Source organism: Apiospora kogelbergensis (assembly GCF_038363985.1).
Source record: "Apiospora kogelbergensis strain CBS 113332 chromosome Unknown utg000002l_segment0_segment0, whole genome shotgun sequence".
Lineage (NCBI taxonomy): Eukaryota > Fungi > Ascomycota > Sordariomycetes > Amphisphaeriales > Apiosporaceae > Apiospora > Apiospora kogelbergensis.
This window is the reverse complement of record NW_027117419.1, coordinates 2,680,383-2,695,345: the sequence shown is the minus strand read 5'-3', so window position 1 is coordinate 2,695,345 and position 14,963 is coordinate 2,680,383. Positions and strand designations below refer to the sequence as shown.

General features: G+C 56.7%; 9 protein-coding genes across 9 annotated transcripts; 6 read left to right on the top strand and 3 right to left on the bottom strand.

The window, feature by feature from the left end:
* Positions 1-273: 273 nt before the first annotated feature.
* PG998_003747 (uncharacterized protein) lies at positions 274-1,875 on the top strand (the record flags this gene model as incomplete). The annotated part of the gene is made up of 1 exon (XM_066870565.1): positions 274-1,875. One exon carries the CDS (start codon positions 274-276, stop codon positions 1,873-1,875), a length of 1,602 nt encoding a protein of 533 aa, XP_066734315.1.
* A 1,144-nt stretch (positions 1,876-3,019) lies between these two features.
* PG998_003746 (uncharacterized protein) lies at positions 3,020-3,262 on the top strand (the record flags this gene model as incomplete). The annotated part of the gene is made up of 1 exon (XM_066870564.1): positions 3,020-3,262. The coding sequence occupies one exon, from the start codon at positions 3,020-3,022 to the stop codon at positions 3,260-3,262; it is 243 nt and encodes an 80-aa protein (XP_066734314.1).
* Positions 3,263-3,341: 79 nt separating this feature from the next.
* Positions 3,342-4,679, top strand: PG998_003745 (uncharacterized protein; the record flags this gene model as incomplete). Its single annotated transcript, XM_066870563.1, has 1 exon — positions 3,342-4,679. One exon carries the CDS (start codon positions 3,342-3,344, stop codon positions 4,677-4,679), a length of 1,338 nt encoding a protein of 445 aa, XP_066734313.1.
* Positions 4,680-5,056: 377 nt separating this feature from the next.
* PG998_003744 (cytochrome P450 4V3) lies at positions 5,057-6,995 on the bottom strand (the record flags this gene model as incomplete). Its single annotated transcript, XM_066870562.1, has 4 exons — positions 5,057-5,180; positions 5,293-6,213; positions 6,292-6,821; positions 6,900-6,995. The coding sequence occupies 4 exons, from the start codon at positions 6,993-6,995 to the stop codon at positions 5,057-5,059; spliced, it is 1,671 nt and encodes a 556-aa protein (XP_066734312.1).
* A 1,538-nt stretch (positions 6,996-8,533) lies between these two features.
* PG998_003743 (uncharacterized protein) lies at positions 8,534-9,169 on the top strand (the record flags this gene model as incomplete). The annotated part of the gene is made up of 1 exon (XM_066870561.1): positions 8,534-9,169. The coding sequence occupies one exon, from the start codon at positions 8,534-8,536 to the stop codon at positions 9,167-9,169; it is 636 nt and encodes a 211-aa protein (XP_066734311.1).
* A 375-nt stretch (positions 9,170-9,544) lies between these two features.
* On the bottom strand, positions 9,545-10,153 carry PG998_003742 (uncharacterized protein; the record flags this gene model as incomplete). The annotated part of the gene is made up of 1 exon (XM_066870560.1): positions 9,545-10,153. The coding sequence occupies one exon, from the start codon at positions 10,151-10,153 to the stop codon at positions 9,545-9,547; it is 609 nt and encodes a 202-aa protein (XP_066734310.1).
* Positions 10,154-10,695: 542 nt separating this feature from the next.
* On the top strand, positions 10,696-10,980 carry PG998_003741 (uncharacterized protein; the record flags this gene model as incomplete). The annotated part of the gene is made up of 1 exon (XM_066870559.1): positions 10,696-10,980. One exon carries the CDS (start codon positions 10,696-10,698, stop codon positions 10,978-10,980), a length of 285 nt encoding a protein of 94 aa, XP_066734309.1.
* Positions 10,981-11,199: 219 nt separating this feature from the next.
* PG998_003740 (uncharacterized protein) lies at positions 11,200-12,931 on the bottom strand (the record flags this gene model as incomplete). The annotated part of the gene is made up of 2 exons (XM_066870558.1): positions 11,200-12,184; positions 12,213-12,931. 2 exons carry the CDS (start codon positions 12,929-12,931, stop codon positions 11,200-11,202), a joined length of 1,704 nt encoding a protein of 567 aa, XP_066734308.1.
* Positions 12,932-14,503: 1,572 nt separating this feature from the next.
* PG998_003739 (uncharacterized protein) lies at positions 14,504-14,821 on the top strand (the record flags this gene model as incomplete). Its single annotated transcript, XM_066870557.1, has 1 exon — positions 14,504-14,821. The coding sequence occupies one exon, from the start codon at positions 14,504-14,506 to the stop codon at positions 14,819-14,821; it is 318 nt and encodes a 105-aa protein (XP_066734307.1).
* Between the last annotated feature and the right edge of the window lie 142 nt (positions 14,822-14,963).

The following is a 14,963-nucleotide window of genomic DNA, read 5'->3' as shown; positions in this document are numbered from 1 at the left end:
GAGTAGTAAAGACCGAGATTGGTTGAACCCACAACAACAACAATACCAATTGCCGAGTGGACTTGCCTCCCCGATTCGGCAGGAGAGAAGAGGGGGCCGCCACGAGGCCGCGGGGAGTAGTCGGTGTCTTGTAGATGCAGCAACGCCAGGATGGCCATCACTGTCAGCTGAACATAAAAGAGGGAGACGGCCCCAGTCGCCGGGATGAATCTTGCGCCCCCTCCTGCACCTCTTCCCAAGCCTCTCTCGCTTTAGCTCCCGGCCACCGCAACCATGACAAGAACCGGTTCTCTACTAGTATCAGCAGCCGCTGTGCTGACGGGCGTTCTGCCTGGGGCCCAGGCCGAGTTTGCGGAGACGTGCGCCGGCCTCGGCAAGCGATTAAGCGTGGCCAACGCCACCGTCACCCTCTCCGAGTTCGTGACGGCCGGCACCAACATCAGCCTGCCGGGGCTCGACCCCTCGTGCGGCGCCCCGTTCACCGTCGCGCCCGCCGACATCTGCCGCGTGGGCCTGACCCTGGCCACGTCGGACCGCTCCAGTACCAAGATGGAGGCATGGCTCCCCAAGAACTGGACCGGCCGCTTTGTGGCCACGGGCAACGGCGGCCTCAACGGCTGCATCGACTTCGCCTCCATGGCCTATACGTCCAACCTGGGCTTCGCCGCCACGGGCTCCGACAACGGCCACAGCGGCCAGAACGGCACCACCATGCTTAACAATATCGAGGTCGTCAAGGACTTCGCCTGGCGCGCCCTCGACACGTCCGTCGACGTCGGCAAACAGGTTGCCGCCGAGTTCTACGGCAAGAAGCACGACAAGTCGTACTACTTCGGCTGCTCCACCGGCGGCCGCCAGGGCTGGAAGATGGCCCAGGACTTCCCCGACAACTTCGACGGCGTCGTGGCGGGCGCCCCTGCTTTCGCCTTCAACAACCTGACCTCGTGGTCCGGCACCTTCTTCTCCATCATCAAGCAGGCGGGCGCCGACGGGTTCCCGACCCAGGCGCTGGCCGCACTCGACGCCGAGCTGCTGCGCCAGTGCGACGAGCTCGACGGCGCCAAGGACGGCATCATCGAGGAGCCCTCGCTGTGCAACTTCCGCCCCGAGGCCCTCATCTGCTCGCCCGCGACCAACAGCCCGTCCTCGGAGTGCATCACCGGCAAGCAGGCCGAGACGGTCCGCAAGATCTACTCGGACCTGCACGGCGTCAACGGGGACCTCGTGTACCCGCGCATGCAGCCCGGCGCCGGGATCCTCGGCATGATTTTCGGCATCTACGGGCAGGCCAACGAGCAGTTCCTCTACACGGACCACTGGTTCAAGTACGCCGTCTACAACGACCCCAGCCTGGACACGTCGGTCATCACTCCCCAAATGATGGCCGACGCCTGGAAGCTGGATGCGGGCTCCATCAATACGTGGTCCGGCGACCTGTCCAAGTTCGCGGGCCACGGGTCCAAGATCCTGCACTACCACGGCCAGGAGGACTCCATCATCTCGTCGGCCAACTCGAACCGCTACTACGACCACGTGTCGCGCACCATGGGCAAGCCCGCCGCCGAGCTCGACGACTTCTACCGCTTCTTCCGCATCAGCGGCATGAGCCACTGCCAGGGCGGCCCCGGCGCCACCGCCATCGGCCAGGGCACCGGAAGCTCCGCCAGCCTGGACCCCGAGGAAAACATCCTCATGGCCATGGTCCGCTGGGTCGAGGAGGGCAAGGCCCCCGAGCGCATCGTCGGAACCGCCTTCGTCAACCAGACGGCGTCCCTCGGCGTCGACTACAAGAGGGCGCACTGCAGGTTCCCCGGCCGCAACGTCTACAAGGGGACGGGCGATATCAAGGACATGGACAGTTGGAAGTGTATCTAAACCCCCAAAACCATCGACACGATGTGAACGAGGATCGATTCAAATGGATGTATGGAAATAGACGCGTACACTATTATTTATGTTAGCACCGCCGTATATGATCATCATAATAATTATACCCAAGCACAATTGAATTTCACGGTCCTATAACTCAAGACACCAATCGTCATGTATCTGCTTATATTTTGCATTTTCCCCGACATTCTCTTGCCAACGCCTGACGAAAGGCGAACGAACCGATCCCATCATGCATCCTAACATGACGGACCCCGGCTGCGTAAGACAACTCGAGCGTTCTGCGGCAGGGGCCGGCTGCTACGAGGAATGCATTTCACCGTCGCTGGAGGTGGCCAACAGGACCGCGGAAACACTCACGATGAGCAATACCCTGTGCGCATATTACCGAAAGGCTAAAGCGCCCTTAATAATAACCACAGTACGTGTAGCAGTAGAAGTTGTAGCGAGGAGCAAAACCAGCAACTGGTTAACGTTGATGCTAGTGTTTGAGGGGGCCCGTTGGCGCCCAACGACGAGATTTACGTTAGTATTAGGCACAGGCTACTGCCAGCCACTGCCAGCCACTGCCAGCTTTGGAATTTCCATCTCAACCTCGTCCTCTCGATCCCCCTCGCTGGCTGATCCAATCTCGAATACGCATGACACGCCGGTGAGGGGGAATCGGCGGGCGTCATTCACGCACCTCCCACTACGACTCACGCTCGGGCAGCCGTGACTCGCTGAACGAGACTTTTGTCGGCGTTAGCCTTAGTGCAAGCCAATGTGTAATCGATGGCTCTCTGTTTTATTTCCTATGTTTCCTCAAGTCTTCCCTTCTCGACGGCGCCTCTATTATTGTCGGAATAGCAGAGAGGAAATATAATTGCTGATTACTACTGTACATGGTGACTCGTTCTTGTTCCTGTCTCTTTGCACAGTGTTTGCATGCGCATGCCAGTCTTAAACAAACATACCGACAGCCCTCGCATGACGACGGGCAGCGGCAGCGGCAGCGGCGGCGGGATCGCATCCTCCAAATCGATTGCTTACTCTCTTTGCAGCTACACACTTGCACAGAATCCGGTTTGAGCCGACTGGATTGGGCAAGGGACCGACCTAACCCCATAGGCTTGTTCCCCAACTCAGCATGGCGGCATATTCTTACCACCACTGGGAGGAGGAGGAGGACGGGAGGGATGGCCTGATTGATTTCGAACAATACTACACCTTCCCTCCGCGCCCCCCAAACCACGTCGGCGGTCAAGGCATCCTCCATCGTTTGTTGAAGCGGCAGTATCGCCCCGTCGACGTCTACGACAACTGCCACCACGCGAGGAAGAAGAAGCAGCAGTTAGGCCGACAGTGGGGGGGCCGCCGATCTGCGTTCTAATTCCAATTCTGGCTCTGATCAGCCCTGTCAGGCCCAGGGCGCCCAGGGCTTCCAGGGGTCTCCAACAACTCCAGCTGCAATGCGGGCCTTCAGAAGTTCAAACAACCTTAGGGCTCGGCAACCAAAGGAATGCAACCCCGACCAATCAACCCGACCATCTGGTGCTTACACTGCGCCGTCAACGTCAGCGTCAGCGTCAGCGTTAGCATCTTCCAACGCTACCCATGCCGATCAGCAGCCGAATCTCTTCACTCGTTTACTGCGGCGGGCGCAAAGCAAAAGAACACTCAAACCCGAAGAGCGTCGTGCTGCACCCCCGCTGCCGGCGGCCAAGGAATCAAGGCACGATGTTGCAGTCCACGGCGAAGATGGCGACCAAAGGACGACAACCGCCGAGCGAAAGCCAACCCTACGGCTGAGAAAGTCGATCCGAGATCGCTTTCGAGGCCCAGAACAGCAGTCCAAGCAACCTGATGCGCCAGAGACCACCAACAAGCCCGCGGTAGTCTATGTGCCGAAACATGCGGCTGTAGACTTCACGCGTACGGCTGTCCCGAAACCCGATGCGGTAACTGGGTTTCCATCTCTCGATGAACCTCGGCGACAGCCTTCGTCGTCGTCGCATGCGCCCGTTGTGCCAAATCTTGACTGCCCACGCACGAATTCAGTTCACCACGAAGGCCTTGACGACAACGACCTCAAGTACCTACAGCAGCAACTGCAACTGCTGCAGCCGCAAACGAGCAATGACGTGAAGCGGCGGTCTTGGGCCATGTCTAACACAGATTCGCGAACGAACCGATTCTCCTTCGCAAGCTACAACGCCGAGGCCGACTATGTGGCGGCAGCCCCGGCCAACGCAGCCGTCGTCGGCTGCGATGAGACGCCCCTGCAGCCGACAAGCAACGCCGACCTGTCTGGCCAGCAACGCCCACGCCAGAGCAAGCGCCACTCGTACCGTCTTGTGCCCGACCCGCACGACGCCGTCATCGAGGAAGAGACGGACTTCCAGCGGTTCCTGAGCAAGGCCGCCGAGGAGGACCGCCAGTACCGTCAGAACGTCTGGCGCACGCTACCACCGCTGCCCGCTGTCGACCACAACGTCCCGGACCTCGACTTGCAGGCTCTTCTTGGAGGTGTCGATTGGAACACTACGACGAAACCGCAACAGTCGGGCAGGGAGCGTAGTAACAGCTATAACAAGCGCGCTAGTAATAGCCATCGGAAGCGCGCTAGCATGATCAGCTACCGCTCGCAGACGGATCGAACAGGCAAGCAACAGCAGCAGCAGCCGCCAAACTCTGATAATATGCTCGCGCCGCCCTCGACCGATTTGAAGGTCAAGAGGAAGCCGAGTGTGACGAAACGTGTCCAGGAGTACTTCAAGCCTGAAGCTCTTACAAATCATCGCGATTAGGATGCCTTGATCGTTCTTTTCTACTTAAAGGTCTGGCTTACGTGCCATATCTTCGCCTCCTTTTTATTTCCTAATCTTCTACTACATATGGTGCATCACATGGATGGGCTCTGGGCGTTTGGCTCTATCTTTACTGGCACCATGAAGCATTTTATGGAATTGGATAATCTTTGGTCACATAGCAACGGCGATTATGATTGAAATGATCTTGAAGTTTTACTGTTTCTTTCCTCATGCTAATGGTAGTGTGTCGGTGTCTCCAAGATCCAACATGCATGTGTTGTGTGGCCTACATCGAGACTCATGTGCTGTGCCGACTCATCCGATAGTTGGTTGGCCCGGACATTTCAGGACACCCTTCCTTTACTCCCTCGCACCTACGGCTTTCGCAGCCTGACGCGGACCGGAAGCTCGTCGGTGGGATATGACAGACCATTCGTGGTGCGATATGCGCGATCGCCATTGATGGTTGGCGGCCTCTCATTGCCTGCAACTCTACCCCTGTTTGCGAACTTCTATCAGCACAGTACATTTTATCTTTCCAAGTAGGTAGGGGGGGCGGTGGACGAATAGGGGAATGGAAGAAGCTGAGACGACAAAAGAAAGAACTTACTGCAGCATATCCCACTCGTCCCAGGCACTCTCCACGTCCAGCTCGCGCATCGTGAGCAGCAGCGTCAGGCGCATCTCCATGAGTGCCAGTTCTTGCCCGATGCAGCCCATAGGTCCGTGCTCGAATGGCCGCCACGCGTACTTGACGGGGTACAGCTCGTGGCCCTCGGGGACGAGGAACCGCTCCGGCAGGAACTCGTTGGCGCGCGGGCCAAACAGCGCCGGGTCGTAGTGCATGGCGGCCGCGCCCGTGACGATGGCGAAGCCATCCGTCGGGTAGAACATCGGGGACGAGGAGTTCTTTTCGGCGGCGGAGGTCAAGAAGTAGGCGGGGTTGCCGCGGCGGACGCTCGCGGCCACGGGGGTGAGGCGCAGGACTTCCTTGATGACGGCGTTGGTGTAGGGGAGCTTGTTTAACAGCGCGGGGGATGCGGCTAGGGCCGCGGCGGCCGCGGACGGGTGCGGCCCGAACACGGACGTGTGCTCGGCGCGCAGCCGCTCGAGGGCCGCGGGGTCCCGGGACAGGTAGTAGAAGGCCCAGGTGATGGTGGTGGCGGTGGTGTCGTGGCCGGCGAAGAGGAACTGTTTCATGATGTTGAGCACGTCCTCACCGTACTGCTTCCGGTCGAAATCCTTGTTGGTCGCGGCCTCGTTGCTGAGCTCCTTGGTCGCCAGCTGGACCACCGTCTTCTGCGTCTTGGCCTGCGGCTCGCGCGCCCCTGCCCCAATCTGCTCCTGGATCCGCGGCATCAGGATTCGCCGGAGCGTACGGTTGCACCGCCACGCCTGCAGCTGCCACAGGGGGTTCAGGCGTAGACGTAGAGTCCCAAGGTTCTTGAAAATGACGTGGTTGCGCACGAGCGTGCGCATGCTGCTCTGTAACTCCGTCGGGCCCTCCCTTTGCTCGTTGGTGCTCAGGTTCCTGGCAGTCCACCCTTCGTGTCAATCTCACTCTCTCTTGCAAGCCCCTCCTAGGCAATGTTTGTGGGTGAAAGCTTACATGGTGACCCTGCAAATGATGTCAAACGTCATGTTGGTCGACCGCTCCAGGAGCTGGAAGACGTTGCCCCAGGACCCGTCGGCGGGCGCCTTGGCCTTCAGGAGGTCAACGAAGGTCTCGACCTCCTCGATGAGGGCGGGCAGGTGTGACTGGAGGTTCTGGGCCGAGAAGCCGGGGTTCAGGCGGGACCGCCAGAGGGTGTGGACGGGCCGGTCCCAGGCCGCCAGGTTGCCGTCGCCCGAGATGTAGCGGACCAGGTGCTTCATCTGTGGGTGGCGGGGCTGCAGGCGGTCTTGCACGATGTCTTGGCACATGCCCGGGTCGACGAGGAAGGCGACGGGCTCGAAGAAGGGCCACATGTCAAGATACAGGACGGGCGGGCGCTCCGCGGCGCCCGGGAAGAACTCGCGCCAGTGTTGAACCATGAAGATCTGGGCGTAGTGGCTGTGGGCGTCCTTGGGGAACCGGGTCCGGATGGCCCCCATCATCTTGAGATGGCCCCAGACGAGTGAGTGAGGTTCCGCGATAGGCTATCAAGGGGCCTCTTCTTAGCATGCCGCACTTCAAGAGATAGACTGGTTCGAGGCCTTTGGTGCTGTGTTACTTACTATGCCTTGCTCCTTCATCTTCCTGAACTTCATGCGAATCTGGTAGCCTTCGAAGAAGAACATGCCCATCTTGAAGCCCAGCAGGAGGAAGGCCATTTTGATGCAGGCCTGGATGAGAGGCCAAGCCTGCCATGGCCCCGAGGCTAGAAATTCCACACCAGCCATGGTTGTTGGTAGGAGCTATTCCCAGAGACTATTTCGTTTCTATGGCTCCGGGCGGTTGTTGACGAGCCGTACTTGTAGGCGTTTTGAAGATATTGCGATTGGGGGAAAAGCAAATACACACATACCTGTACACAGCATTGACGAAGAGGAGAAGGGGGGTTCCATGTTACAAAATTACCACTATGTGCTTCGCTATTGCCTGCCAACATACATGATAGACGGCGCATCACTTACCCAACCCGGCCGTCAAAATTGGAACGTGGAGACGAGCAATCAGCGAATCAGAGACTAACGAGATGGGAGGCGATCCGGCAGCGACGTGAGAAATGCCGGCCCGACACTAGTCGACTTCCTTGTTCCTCTCCAGTACATGACATGGTGGTTGCACGGAAGTCGGAGTCAGAACTCTATCGCGCCGAGCTCTTGATCTTGGCCCAGAACTTTGGCATGCCAGTCTAAATCCTTATTATCACAACTCTGTTCATCGAAATGCCCGGTGCGAGGCCGACAGGAATAATGCACACGCTCGCTGTTGGTGTACAAGCGGCCGCCGGAGATCGAGATGGACCTGGACGTCTAGATAAGCTGGCGAAAAGCAGATGCGAGCGTCCACGATAGCGAATTGCTAACTCGATTGAGACGGGCACCGCCTGTCCGCCACTAGCCCACCCAGCTGAGTGACGACGACCCCGCGACCCCTGCGTCGATCGTGAAGGGAACCACATTAATATATGTATGTACGGATACACACTTCGGATTAATCAATCAGGGGCGTGGGGAAGAGACGGGTCTTGTTGGTTGCTTCAACCAGGCAGGCAACGTTGCACTCGACCTTGCAAGTCTTGCTTACTATCCCGAGGCGTATTAGTGATCCGAGCATGGGCAACGATATAGACAGGCGCCGAGTGCTTCCGTTTGCTGTTGGAAGATTCGTACTGTGAACTCGCGCTCACCGAAGCTTCTCCAAGCATCTCCCGGGTGGTGGCATGGGCTACTACACTCGTCCATGTCACAAACGGCGAAATCGTGGGATGCTGTTGGCCCCCAGAGGACCCGACTGACGCGATGTCGCGTACTTGCAGCTCCCCCTTTGATTGGAAGACAATTGCCTTGTAAACCGCCTTGCCCGTTTTCGCATCCAACGGAATATTAGGTGGCTAAGTAGCTGGGCTACCCCTCCTATTCTGTCTGGTGTGGGACAAGACAATCCCTTTCCTCCCAGGAACAAAGGACAAAGCCTTTCATCTCGTCCGGGACTGTCTCAGATTTCACCCTTTTCCAGATCAACGCTCGTAGTATCAAATCGCCAACTCGCCACTTCCAAGGAAGGGGCTGGTCTCATTCCTGCAAAACCACACCCGCAATATTGGTACAAAACCATAAAAACTCCCTCCATCTATATTGTTACTTCAAGTTGCACTGGCCAGCAAACGGAAACTTGCGACATAGCCCCTCCCAAGGACCTTCACATGGCGGGTACATCACAGTCTAGCAGTTCGAGTGATGGACTCGGCAGTAGCAGTAACAATGACAGCAGCAGCAGCAGCAGCAGCTTCAAGCTGCTCTGTCAGTACCTCAATTACGAGGACGATGCCCGCTCACGGAACCAAGTGTACTTGACTCTGCGGAGCGCGTACATCCGGCCCTTCTTCGAGGAGTATGCGCAGGATTACCTGATGGAGGCCGAGTACGTCGAGGACATAGGTCTGGAGGCCCTGCTCGCGTGGTGCAAACGGAAGGATGCCTTCCGGACCAAGAAGTACACCGGCAGCTTGGCGACGACGACAAGCCGCAGCAGCAAGAAGAGCAGCAACCGCCACCCTCCGGCCTCTACTGCAGCGGCTAAGAAGGCGGGCTGGTCGGCCCTGGACCATGCCGCCCGCTTCATCGTCCAGGTCCTGCAGTTCAGCTGGAAGACCCCGGGCGGGTACTGGTCGCTCGGCCGCTGCGACCTCGACAAGGTGAGCGACAGCGACTCAGAAGACGGGACCGAGTTCTGGCAGGCTTGGCTAGTGCTGCGGTACCTTCAGTCGGAATGGGAGGCCGAGAACCTCGAGGGCGGTGGTGCTGAGGGTTCACGGGACATGTTTAGAAGCTTGCTATGAACGCAACGGCTCTAAAGCGTCGAATATAGCGAGGCGTGTGAGACACGAAGCTTGGTTTCGAACAAAGGGGATCAGCACCCATATTGCAATGTTTTGGCTTTGGTTTGTTCTTCATAGGATCTTTGGGGGGTACGAGAGATGACTCATGATTTATTTCATCGTCTTTGGAGCTTTGATAACTTTTGTTTGGCGTACTTTCTGACCTCCGATAGTGGTGACGTCCCAAGTTGAGCCATGATTCCTTGCATTGGATCCCTCCCAGATCTAGGAGGTGGCGTAGGCGAGCCAGACTCGTGTCTGGCCGGACGATGTAGCTCTCACAGAAGCACAAGCTAAAGTAGGCTCTCCAACAACGAAGGATACGACGATCACGTTTCAGGGTATTGGTGTTGGAGCTTGCAGAACGGCCATCATCTCATACTCGCCGACGCCACAGCTGGACCCCTCTCGGACCTTCAAAGGAGCCTCTGGTAATGGCCCGTTGTGTCCCTCGAGCGCCGGCCGGAAGACGTCCCAGTCGGCCTGGGGCCCCAGCCAAATGATTGTGCGCGCCTTGTCCCGCGCGAAGAAGGCGTCGACATAGCGCTTGACCAAGTCGACACTCCGCGGGTACACAAAGAGCAGCGCCGTGGCGTCTTCAGCCCGGCGGCAGAGTGCCCACGTGCCCGGGACCGTGTTGGCGCGGTCTTCGGGGAGATAGGACATGATGGTCGTGGCGGCCGTGGCGACCTCGGCGCCCTCGACGCTCAGTACTTCGGCCACATCCGGGTCGCCTCGTGTCAGGTGGGAGTGCAGCAGATTCTCCAACAGGCCGCTGCCACAGCCCACGGAAAGTATCAGCCCTGGTGGTACTGGCGGCTTTCCTGCGTTGTCTACATCGTTTCGATATAGTTCCGACTTGAGCGTTTCCAAGAGAGGGGTTGATAAGCTCAGACAGCAATTCGGATGGCACAGCGGCGTGTCTGAGAGGACGGGAAGATGCATCGCGGTAAGGGAGCTGGCTGACGACGGTGTATGCAGACGGGAAGGTGAAGTTTGGTGGTTGGAAATCCGCAGCCGCCTCTAGCGTGACGTGACGTCTCCACCTGCAACAAACAAGCCAGTCAGCAATGTGCCTTCGAGTGGTAGTGGTAGTTGGTAGTCTGGGGAAACCCCGTGCTTCTTAATATAGACCAAACTGACTCGCGTCTATGGAAAACGCCGGGGGTACTGCCCCGAAGTCTGCATTGACACTACCTCCCTGAACCGTCATATATTGATTGCAGCCCATCTGACTGCAACCTAGAGATGCCTCATAAAAGGAGAAGGAAGTCCGTCTGGAAAAGCCAGCCTCTCGAATCAGTCTCACCATCTTCAGCCAACGACACACTTTCGTTAAAACCAAGAAATCTCACTCGCTACAGCATCCGACTACACAACCAATAACAGTATTATCTTCTCTTATATCTTGTGTATAACAACAGCAACCACCACCACCGAGACATCAAGCGCACTACACCTAAAGACGACCAAACAACAGAAACAATATGCAGTTTGCTCCTATCTCCATCGAGGCCCTGGCATCGGTTCTGCTGCTGTCCAGCTTCGCAGTCGCATTCCCTACCGCCGCCACCAAGGAAGGGTCCGTGACCCTGCCAGGAGGCGTCGTCCATATCACCTCTGTTCTGAGTGCCAACGGCACCGAAACTTGCGACCCGCTCGAGTGCTCCTGCGAGGATAAGGCCGCGGGGGTTATTCGTTGCGTAGTCCCGCTAGGCGGCGACAAGACCAAGTGCACTAACATGTGCCTGGGCATCAATCGCAACACATGAGAGAGTTGCCCCTGTACTTGTAGAAAGGAGTTGGGTATCAGTGCGTCAAGAGGCCATTGTACAAATACATCATTACTGCTATCATCATTATCATCATCACTGTATACTACGTCATTGTCAATACTACAGAACAACACACAATGCTGCGGGACTTGTGGTTGTTAATATGATGTATGTTTGCTCTATATGAGGACTATCTAAGCAATAAGTAGGTGTTCCTCATGGAAGAGAAGCCTCATCCATGTTGCGCACAAGGGTACTAATCCACCTGACGGTGTTGATATGAGCAAGCACGCTGATATGCTCGTCCACGGTATGAATGTTACCGAGACCTTGTTGCTTCGGATCCCATCCGCCTTGGTAGCGGAAGATATGTCTCGTTAGGTCCCAGTAGTACATAGTATCAGTGTTTCCAGTGCTCAAGCCTGGCGCCATAATGATATCCTCGTCATACAGCGCCCGCGTCGTACCCGACAAGACGGAATACGGAGTCACGGAGTCCACCTCGGTCGGGGTTACGGGCGCCGGATCTAGAGTGCTGGGAGATTTTAGACTTATGGATGAAGGGGTTTCAGCTTCATCATCAAAAGCGTGAAGCGTAAGATTGTACTTCTTCGCAATGGAAGAAGCCAGCTTGGTCATCTTGGTCTGCACGTCGGATGAGCTGTCGCCGACATTGACGCGGTGGTTGATGAGGGCCGTAGTTCGTTCGGGCAACGCATTCGACTTTACGCCCCCACTGATGATGTCCACGGCCACTGAAGTCGTAAAGAGGTACTTGAACTCGTCGCTGAACTTTGCGACCTCTTTGGCTAGCTTTTCTTTGTTCTTTGTACTGATGGTGGTACCGGAACCAAGTAGCTTTTTCCATTCGGGAGGGAAGTCGGGGCCGTGGGCTGCACCACATTGCAACAACCCGAGGAAGGGGTTTTCCGAATGGAAATGAGGCTCGTACAGGTTGGCTTCGACCAAAGTGATGAATTCGGACATGACACCGATGCCATTATGAGGTGGGGGGATCGACGAGTGACCACCTGGCATCCGTACAGTCACCTCAACGTCAATCATGCCCTTCTCACCCACTGCAGGCGTCGCAAACGTGGCCCCAAAAGCATTGGCAAGACCGGCACCTTCGTCAACAATGATGGCAGCGCCATCCTTGCCATATCGCGCCAATAGGGCATCAGCAAGACGGCCAGCACCCCTTCCCCCCAAAGGTTTCTTCATCGAACCCGAAGGACAGCACCAAGGTCCGCTGGGGAGTGAAGCCGGCCTTTACAAGCAATTCCACAGCCTCCAGCGTGGCAACGAGTAGGTTCTTGCAGTCGGAGGAACCACGACCCCAGACAGATTCGCCATCGTAATAACCACTAAAAGGCGGATGAGTCCATTGTCCAATTGTCGACTCGGCGACTGGAACGACGTCCTGGTGGGCCATGAGGATGGTGGGCTTCAGATCCTTATCTGATCCTTGCCAGGTATATAGAAGACCATGAGTGTTGACTTTTTCGAGCTTCAACGTCTTGTGTACCAAGGGGAACTTGTGCTCAAAGTAGGCGGCCAGTTCATACATGGTGTCCCAACGCGGGTCCTCCCCGATTGGGCCCATGTCATCAAAGGACTGAGTCGGGATCTGGACGGCGCCAGCCATGCGAGCGATGGTCTCATGGCGGAACGCAGAGGACTCCAAATACTTCTCCATCAGGGTCAGCGCATCGGTCTGGCGCTGTGGCAGCAGCGGGTCGACCTGAGGACATTGCGCAGCGAGAGGCAGCGCATGCGGCTTTTCCCTCTCGTGAAAGATGCCAAAGACTCTGTTGCTCCATAGCAAGGCAAGAGCTGACAGCGACAAGATGGCCAATAGGGGGACCCGGCGCCGCTTGGAGATGGTGGTGCTGTGTGGATTCTGGGCAGACGGCTGCACCAGGGGGAGCTTCTCGTACGTCGCCATGTTAGCCACCAATGCAAGACCGATGGCAGCGTCGAAAATGAAGTGGGAGAGAAGAAAGAACGAGAAGCACGTCCATGGTCTGCGAGTTTCTGCTTCCGATAGCACCTGCACATGCCGTTATCGGTTCCGTATCGCACATCATTACAAGCATTCGGACCCCGAGGCGCCAGGAACAGGCCCCGCCTCTAGGCTCGATGTGGCAGGTCGGAATGGCTCCGATCTGCGGGGCGGGAGATCATGAGCAGTCCAGCATGCATCGATAGCTGTTCTGCCCAGTCTGCCCTTCTCTATTCCCCGACGACTGCTGGTACATATTGTAGGATTGCTCCATGATGCTTGGATGCCAGCCTGGGCAGAAGTGGCCAGTGTCTGGCCAGTGGGCAGTTCGCAAGTCAACAAGCCAGCACTAACTAAAGCCTTAAGGCTGAAATACCCCGCAGCTGGCTAGCCCTGGCTACTGGGTCCGTCCCCGCTTTATTGACCTCCAGAAGCAGCAAGCAAGAAGCACCCACTGCCGCTGCCACTAAGCCACTGTCACAAGTGAATCGCTACTTCTTCAACCTGAGGGCCGTTGCGTCACTTGATATCGAGACTCGGACCTCGCGACTGCCTTGCCCAAGCAAAGAAAGAAGCGCATATGTAGTACCGAGAAAATGGCATCCAGCAGGCCTCACAGTCAACCTCCTCATCCAACAGTCACTCTGACAATCCTGCCATGTGCTGCTTCGCCCACGGTGCGGCCCTCGCAATCAATATGCTCAAATACCAGAAGCTTCAAAGCCACCGTTAAAACCCTTAATCTTAGTATCCAGCAGAGTCACCTCCCGCCTCATCATGGCCCAGCTGGCCCTTCTCCCTTGACCTTCCTTGATTGTCCGTGCCGTCCGTCCAAAACAGCATCATCCGGTGGGTGGTGATTGATCCATACCAAGTCATACCAAGTCCGTTCAACCACACGCAACACGGCGCCGTCTTGAATCGCGAAAGGAGAAGAGGCAGAGGGCATTGTTGGCGCATCTTCGTTAATAGAACAATCACACGGTCCCCGCTGCGCTGCGCTCTTTGTTCTATTTATTCCTCGCCCTTCTTTGATTCTTCCCGACAAGGTCCATGTCTTGACTGTCTTTCACCAAGCGGCTTTGTCTGCCATTGCCGTTTCCCCTTGACGCCCGGCGCATCGTTTCCCACAAAGACCTTGTTGTTCACGAAGACGCCAGTAACACACACGCCGCATCATCAAGTCCTTCACCTCCCTCCGGAGCCCTTCAACCTTAGAACACCCCTCGAATATAAAAGGCCTGTGTTGGGTACCCCTGGCGATTGCTGCCGGGTAGCTCTTATTTATCTTTGTTCTTGTCAGTCAGGAAACCAGGCATTTGCGTACTAACTCACGGTAATTCCATAAATTTGGTTCAAGGCGACAAGCACACACACAACAACGAAACGAGAAGTTACCCGCGACAAGACACACCCTTACCTGCCTTTACATCCTTTCCTTTCTTGTTTCCTTCATACCTTATTCTGAAACAACCACCCGCCCATCCATACAAAACAAGAGAACAAGCGGACGAGATGGTTACCTGCCGCATCCCCGTCATTTGCTACACGGGCTGTGGATGCACCGTTCTCGACGAGTCCCGAGACCCCAAGCAGCATCAGTGGCCTGGCCACGTCTGCACCAAGGCCTGCCCGGCCTACGACATCCGCTTTGTTGCCGGCCTTTGCGAGGGGGCCAGAAGCAAGATCCTTTTCAACGACGACTTAGGATCCGAGTGCAACCACGCCGCCACCGCTAGCACCCTGGAGTGCGAGGAGAACGCACCGGGTTACGATGAGCAGGCCCCGAAGGAGTACGTCCGTCATCACCAGCGTGGATGCTTGAAAGTCTGAAGAGTCCGGAGCGAAAGGAGAAAGACTTTGACTGAGAGACATAAGGCCAACGGGCCACAAGCCACCACTCTATGACACCTGGAGGATTAGTCGTGCCGTTCGACATGTATGCATGATATTATGGAAGGCACAGACAGATTGA